Here is a 7255-nt window from a genome sequence, read left to right as displayed (position 1 = left end):
ATGATCACCAAGTCCTTATCAGGAACTTAGACCGAAAGGAGAATATGTCGTAGTTACGATGTTACAACTAAGAGTTAGAGTAACATGCTTGAAACCGTGATCTATACTCGGTTCTGTCCATCATGAAATTTGTCATCATTCCTTCTGGCGACTATTTCCGACTACACATTCACCGCCCGCTACTGCTCGCTTAACCCAAGGATTCGGAACCCTTGGAGGGAGTCAAACCGGCCCTGCACCGTGCCGCGCCGTCGTGCGCCGTGAAATGCATTCTGTCATTCCAGGAAAGACGGGAAGCATGTTACCGTGTGCCGTTTGGAGAAAGTCTGAACTTGTTATATTCGTAAATTAGTCGAGTCGGATAATTTCCAGTAATCGTCATTGCGATAATGAAAGTGACTAAGTTTCGACGCGGCCATGTTGCCTAGATAGGGTTAGGCTAGGATCGACGTATGAGGAAGATTGGGACTTTTTTTTCTTTCATTTAGGTTGGTTGTTTCGTTTGTAAATGATAAATGACAGGTCGATGGTCTCATCATCGTTGATTCGTTAAACCCGATCCAGACTCAGGCAGAAAGTAAAAAGAGCCAGAGCTCGCAAAATACTAGGTAAGTTCCTTCGCCGGCTTACCTGATTTGGTAGGATTTGATAACCTGAACCGGGAAATGCTTGGATTCTTTTATGGATATTCTAGGATGTTTCAATCCTAAATCCCCATTGCGGCAACACACGGGGCAACACAGATCTGCTGGGGTACGTTGCAGTGACTATTCTGCACGCATCGCTTGCATCCCATGTCACCCACTCAGCACTCCCCATCGCTTTCTGCATCGTCTCTGCAGCATCTCCCCTCATCTTGCCGTGATTGGGGCTGCGTAGAACCTTTCTACCTGCGTCTGCTACTTTGTTAAGCCCGATAGTATTAAAAAATAGTCCCTTGCAGCTGGACCTATAGCGGGTCCACAAACCACTGGTCTACTGCCCCTTTTGTTCTAGTCGACGCCGCCGCGCCACGAGCCGTAAATAATTCTGCGAAAGTCCCCACGTTCCCTCCCCCCGGTACCTAGACGATTGAGTCTTAACGTAACATTGGCATCTTTATATACTGACGACATACGACCTCGACCAAATTACGACGCTGTCAATAGAGAATATGTTTCATCCCGAAGTTACCGTAAACACGGCGTTGTGGGTCAAGATTTCTCCAAATACACATTCAACATGAGCACTACTACAGGCAGCAGTATAAGAAGCTCGATGCTCAAGCATTGGAGGAATAGCAGCATCGCTCTCGGTCGTAGCGGGAGTAAAAGGAGCAAAAGCGAAGAGAAGGCCGCCAAGAGAAAGTCTGTTCAACCCGTCGCTACTACCACCACCATCTCAACGACCAAATCTCCCGAGTCTAAGGTAGAAGCGCCGCCTGTTAAGGCCCCCGAAAAACCGATGGATGATAGCGCTGAATCGACCAACGCGGCTGCATCCTCATTCAAGGGTACCAGTGTCCATGTGACGGTACACATCGCGCCAGAGAACGTCGAGAAGTTTCTGGCTGTATTCAAGGAGGTTTTCGATGTCGTGGCTGCTGAGCCAGACTGTCTATTCTTTGAGGTTTACAGATCCGCCGAAGAACCAGGAAAGATCAGTTGGGTCGAGAATTGGTATGAGTTTACTTTCCATCTACGAAATAGGAATTTGAACCAAGTTCTAACTAAAAATTAGGGGAAAGGAAATGCAATGGCTCATGGAGGTAGGTCTAAGTCCCACCATCCCCTTGAATATAGAACGAGTAAAAACAAGAATGAGACTAACCCATATGAAAAGAATCAACTCACAAAGCCGTACTATAAGGAGTACTTCGAGATAACCGAGCCCATGTTCCTGAAGCCTAGGGAGGTTCGAATCTTGGAACCTGTGGGACCTGGATTCACAATGATTAAGGCGAGCCATTAGATGCTGCGAGGCCAAGTCGCAGTTGTTGACCGACAGCGCCTATAATTCCTACTAATAATATTATACCATAATACAAGTCTCACGTCTAGGCAGCGGATATCATGTATCGCCTAGGTGGGAAAGGGGCGTCAAGGAAACATGATAGATGTGAGACCAAAATATATATTCGCTTAATTGTATGTAGCGAGGTAGCAAGCATACCGCAAGACCACCTTTACTCTTATCCAATACTAGGTATTCCAAGAAGAAACTCGAAAAAACGTGTGTAAGCAACGCCCACGAGACGAGCTCCCAAACGATAGCGCAGAAGCATTGTCGTCGGTCCCGTCTCGGCTGCAACACGCCGTCCCAAGCGATGGCGTAGTAGCACTTTCGCCGGCGAGTCAGTTGGTGGAGAGCCTCGAATGACAGCGTATTCAAAACACAGATGGGGTATCATATGCAAACGCCAAAACCAAAAAGAGAAAAGCCCGCCGGGAAATAATCAAAATAAAACCTCCGTGTGCGCCACCGTCCCACAAGATAAGCAAAAAGCGATAGCGTTCCGGCATTCTCGCCCCGCCTTCTCTTTCATTCCGATACGCCAGCCCCAGCGATGGCGCAACGGCACTTTCGCTGTCGGAGTTAGAAACTCTCCGTGTGACATGCATATCGGACATCCAATGGGCGTGATTCGTACTAGGGGCTCGTGGCAAAGTTGTAATATGTCGAAGGAAACGGTGAAAAGAATGACAGGTTGAACTGCCCTAGAATCTGAGAGGGGGCGACATCCACTCTCTATAGCGCATTGCTGGATTGTTGAAAATCATGGACCACGGTCAAGTTGGAGTTTATGTCTTCTTGCTCCACCACATACGACCGAAGCCGCGTTGTTGAAGCTCACGACGTGCCGCGCCGTCTTGGAATTCATCTGCTCCGTCCATTATAGAGCTTCCACCGCTGCCAATTTTTTGACTGGGTTTGTTGCCGACGATCTTCAGCGCAACAAACATGACGATGCTGCTAAGAATACTGACGCAGAGAATGCCGATCATAACCAAATTGCTTCGACGGTACTGGTGAGGTCCAGCAGCAGCATCAGCCGGCCAACCGGTGTATAAAGCATACGTTGTCGTAATGCTACCAAGATTTCCGAGGCCTGATACTAGTGCCGCTGCAGCAGCAACGCCGACCTCCCCGTGGCGTTGTTGAAAGATTTCATTGGTCCAGGTCATACATATCGGCACTGTTGGACCTAGGCCGAAACCAACCATCAAAAGCCCTCCGTACCTCGCCCAAGGATTTGAGGTAGGAGCAAAAGTAACTGTCAGGAGACCTGCAATCTGGATGCATACAGCACATGAGAAAAATAATGGGCGGAGGCGATGGAAACGATCCGAAACTGGTGTGACAAGTAAAATCGCAATAAGATCCATCTAATATTGTTAGAATTCGAAAGAGACGCCGTTCAGAAGAGTTCGACTTACAATCCAGATAGGCGCGAAAAGGAGGCTGAGTTGCACGCCTGTGAATGACGAGTTTATACCGCGAATGATCACTGTACCGTAGAGTTGCGTGCCAATACCGACTCCAACAACACCGAAATACATAAGGGTCAATGGCCAGAGCCTCCAGTCGATGAGGACATACCCCAAATCTTTGAGGGTCCAGGGCCTTGGGTGGTAAACTCGTTTGAGGTCTTCGTAATGAACTAGAGCATCTTCACCCGTCAAAGCTTCAGGGGTTGGAGGTAGCCACTTCATGAAGCCAGAATGGTCCCTCTTTACACCCGGTGGCAATGGGCGCTCGGGTAACCACCAAAGCAGGGTCCAGCCGAGAACGATAGCAAGAAGTCCGTAGATAAGGAACATCCATTGGAAACCGACGAGCCCGCCTCTACCATCCATGAGCTGGAACCCCGCAGAAACTAGACCAACTACTGCAGCCGAGACCTGTGCAGCGGTGAAATACTGCCCAATTCGTTTGCCCGTTCGAGAAGGAGGATAGAATAAAGTCAAGTAATACGACATGCCAGGCCACATGCCGGCAATAACGACACCGAGCAGGAAGCGCAGAAACCTTATCTTGGTATCAGCATATTGCGCATAATTAAAAAAAGAGGCTCTCAATATACTCACTTCAGACTCCAAGCAGACTTGACGGCGGTAAAGCAAGCCCCTATCACGCCCACAGCAAAGACGATTCTAGCCATCCAGACTCGGGGGCTAAGCCTGCTCATGATGAGGTTCGAAGGACAATCGAAGATAACATAGGCGACATAGAAAAGGGCTAGCGCTGTAGAGATATCGTTTGACGAGAGATGTAGCATCGTAATCAGGTCATGTCCAACATTTGCGTTCATCGTCTGCGCCAATCCAATATTAGAGCGAATAGCGGAGCAAATGAAGTATAGGATCCAAAACGCTATAATTGATTCTTAGCAAGAGGACAACATCCAGCGCAATTGACAATCTTACCTGGGATGATGCGACGATCTAATTTCTTGTAGACCTGCTCTACTCTCTCAATATCGTACTCCACGGGGGCAGGCTGGGACCCTTCCCCCTGAATTGTTGCTTCATGATCGGCGTTGGTCTCGACGGGGGTCTTATCCCCCGCCACAGCTGAATCGGGAGCCATACTTTGACTGTGAAGCAATGGAAGCGCGTGCTACCAGTTTTTTCAGGCCCTGATTCTGGCGACCGTTCCTCGAGTCTCTCCAAGCTAGCTCGATCACCTATGATGCCAGTCCTCTCCGGTTGAGCCTCTAAGGTAACATAGAGATATTTGAGTATGAAAAATTCAAGAAGCGAAAGAAATGAGAATTTGCGGTTGCAAAAGATAAAATGCTCATTAGTTGAGTTCAATATAACCAATAGGAGGGCAGTCAGAGGTAGACTTAGTGGGGCAGTATACCCTCTACTTCCCTATCTAACTATAAGAGGATAGTTCAAACTCTATTATAGCGACATTCTCTCGATGCCCTGTAGAAGTTTAAAGATAGCTCAAACCTTCTAATTCCAGCTTCCTTCATCTATGTTGGATATGTGAGACGGACTCAATGGTGAAGTCATTGTATTCCAAGGTTTACATCTACCTATAAGCTTAGAATACCTATCGCCAACAGTAAGTTTACGGCATCATAACCAGGCCAACAAGAATCGACAGGTCTAGAAACAGATGAAAAAACATATTAGCAAATTGTTCTGACTTATCACTTTACCCCTCGTTCGTCTCATTGATACGGGTCCCAGGCATACTGAGCGTCAGCGCGACCGTTGTAAGATGACGCAGATGGCTGATTTCATTGGTCTCCGGAAGTGATCGCAGAAGAGAGGGGATAAGAATGGATGTAAGAAAGAAAATATTACATCTCATTAATTATCATAATCTGTTACTTAATTCTTCCAAGAAAATCCTCTCCTCAGGTGAGACGTACACACTATCTGGCACGAGCACGCGTCCTCGTTTTATAACCACTTTCGCGCCCTCCACGAAATCACCTTCTAGGTGATGGGTTTTGGCGATCTCGAGCTTGGCTCCGTTCTCGCTTTCGTAGTCATAGCTGCTATTTTCCTGCTGTTTCCGATGACCTAGCTCCGCCGGAGTCCACCAGTAGACGGGGAATCGTCTCTGGATATTGTTCAATAGCAGCGCCACGCACTGCATCAAGACACAGCCTAGGAGGACTACGGGCAGGAGAAACCACCCGAGATGCGCTACTCCCTCGTCCACCACGGCAAGCAACGCCGTGGCGCCTGCTGGCGGGTGAACGGTCCCTGTCAGAGCCATGAATGCGACGGAACACGCACAGCTAAGCGAGCCACCGAGCCACGTCAAGTCTCTGGACACAGAACCTAGTGCAAACAACTTGCTAATGGCAACACCGATGATGGACGAAAACAGTTGTCCGAGAACAGCACTGCGAGGTTGCGCGAGAGGCGATTCGATAACGTAGAACTCCAGAACTGCGGCGGCACCCTTGACCCTGTTAGCGGATCGCCCTTACAGGAATCTCAAGTGAGACACGTCGGTCGGAGACTCACAAAACTGCCGATAATGATAGGCGCGCCATGCATCTCAAAAGAGGGAATGGCGCGACCGGCGAACTCGATAATGGTCAGGGAACAGAAAACTCCGATGAACGCCCAGAATGTCATGGCTATGTTCCCCAACGGTCTTTGTGGCACCGGCCTGTAGCCTAGGAAATGAGCAATCGGGTACGGTATGTGCTTCCACGGCGCGGCTGGCAGCCAGGGGTTAAGGTAGTCGTCGATTTCGAAGTTCCATTTTGACGGGCAGAAAGGCATCTGTGTCTTCCGAATCCTTGTCGAATCGTCAGGGATGCGAGATCGTAATCGAGATTGAGAATTCAAAAGGTTATCGCGGGAAGAAGGTAAGCGAGCAACGAGAGCTCGTCGCCCGCGATGCGCAGACATGCCAGCGGACCGATCAGATCATATTTATGACATTAGGCCCAACTTTTAGTGCCTACGTCAATGGCATGTGTTGTTATTTTTTCCCACCCAAACCTTTTCTTTCTCATTGCGCAAGGGAATGGTGTCATTTGCGCACCAAGGGCTTGGAAAGGACGGCTAATGAAGACATTTGAGAACCGTTGACTAAAACATTGAGGTTTCTCCAGGGATACAAAGACGCGATGACCAATTGGTCTCCCACCTGAGCGTCATATTGAGTAACGAAAACTCCAAAAAGGGATCAAGCCAGAGCGTTGGATCAAGTGACATGGGCATGCCCTGCCCCCGTCCCGAATACCGTATATGTGGGTCCGCTCCGGCCGTGACATCTCCGCGGAGCTAACCCCCTTTCTCTTTTTATATGTGAATTGATTCACTTTAAAACGACAACAGAAGCAAATTTCGACGCCAGAAGAGTTATGGTAAAATGAATCTTGTGGGATGGGAAGTCAAAAGCAAGATATTTATGAATAATCAACTAGCGCTACTTTTTTTACGCCTCCGTACGACTTAATTAAGACTTTCTGAGGAAATGCATCTCGAAAGACAACCTCAACTACCAATTATAGAAAAATAACCCAACGAAATAGCGATGTTTCATCACGATTGATAAGTAGAAGTTTTCTTCTCCAAAATTATAATAAAGACCCTGTCGCGCGATTAGGATACCGAAGAATTCCCAAGGCTAATGCCAGGGATGAAGTTCACCAATGAAGCGGCGGCTCAATATCGGGTTCCGAATAACATCAAGTATATTAATCCAAATTACCCTTTTACTTTCACATACGACCATAGGAGCTAGAGAACTCGGGATCCCGTCCGCTCTCCCATAGATAAGCTGGCTACCG

General features: G+C 48.2%; 3 protein-coding genes across 3 annotated transcripts; 1 reads left to right on the top strand and 2 right to left on the bottom strand.

The window, feature by feature from the left end:
• Window positions 1-620: 620 nt before the first annotated feature.
• On the top strand, window positions 621-2095 carry GGS22DRAFT_171867 (uncharacterized protein). The gene is made up of 3 exons (XM_047962676.1): window positions 621-1658; window positions 1720-1747; window positions 1822-2095. The coding sequence occupies exons 1-3, from the start codon at window positions 1222-1224 to the stop codon at window positions 1948-1950; spliced, it is 594 nt and encodes a 197-aa protein (XP_047815617.1). The 5' UTR covers window positions 621-1221; the 3' UTR covers window positions 1951-2095.
• GGS22DRAFT_171864 (MFS general substrate transporter) lies at window positions 2096-4736 on the bottom strand. The gene is made up of 4 exons (XM_047962675.1): window positions 4407-4736; window positions 4068-4353; window positions 3417-4008; window positions 2096-3365 (listed from the first exon to the last, which is right to left on the bottom strand). Exons 1-4 carry the CDS (start codon window positions 4567-4569, stop codon window positions 2781-2783), a joined length of 1626 nt encoding a protein of 541 aa, XP_047815616.1. The 5' UTR covers window positions 4570-4736; the 3' UTR covers window positions 2096-2780.
• Window positions 4737-5313: 577 nt separating this feature from the next.
• On the bottom strand, window positions 5314-6968 carry GGS22DRAFT_196325 (HPP family-domain-containing protein; the record flags this gene model as incomplete). The annotated part of the gene is made up of 2 exons (XM_047965808.1): window positions 5976-6968; window positions 5314-5910 (listed from the first exon to the last, which is right to left on the bottom strand). Exons 1-2 carry the CDS (start codon window positions 6366-6368, stop codon window positions 5314-5316), a joined length of 990 nt encoding a protein of 329 aa, XP_047815615.1. The 5' UTR covers window positions 6369-6968.
• Between the last annotated feature and the right edge of the window lie 287 nt (window positions 6969-7255).

This window comes from Annulohypoxylon maeteangense, assembly GCF_022496945.1.
Source record: "Annulohypoxylon maeteangense strain CBS 123835 unplaced genomic scaffold GGS22scaffold_18, whole genome shotgun sequence".
NCBI lineage: Eukaryota > Fungi > Ascomycota > Sordariomycetes > Xylariales > Hypoxylaceae > Annulohypoxylon > Annulohypoxylon maeteangense.
This window is presented reverse-complemented; position numbering and strand designations above follow the sequence as displayed.

Excerpts from the sequence above, each read along its gene's own strand:
- GGS22DRAFT_171867 (XM_047962676.1), top strand. The coding sequence starts at position 1,222 with ATGAGCACTACTACAGGCAGCAGTATAAGAAGCTCGATGCTCAAGCAT. Across the intron at positions 1,659-1,719 it reads ATCAGTTGGGTCGAGAATTG|GGGAAAGGAAATGCAATGGC; the intron begins GTATGAGTTTAC and ends ACTAAAAATTAG. Across the intron at positions 1,748-1,821 it reads AAATGCAATGGCTCATGGAG|AATCAACTCACAAAGCCGTA; the intron begins GTAGGTCTAAGT and ends CCATATGAAAAG.
- GGS22DRAFT_171864 (XM_047962675.1), bottom strand. The coding sequence starts at position 4,569 with ATGGCTCCCGATTCAGCTGTGGCGGGGGATAAGACCCCCGTCGAGACC. Across the intron at positions 4,009-4,067 it reads AAGTCTGCTTGGAGTCTGAA|GTTTCTGCGCTTCCTGCTCG; the intron begins GTGAGTATATTG and ends TACCAAGATAAG. Across the intron at positions 3,366-3,416 it reads TTTTCGCGCCTATCTGGATT|ATGGATCTTATTGCGATTTT; the intron begins GTAAGTCGAACT and ends TAACAATATTAG.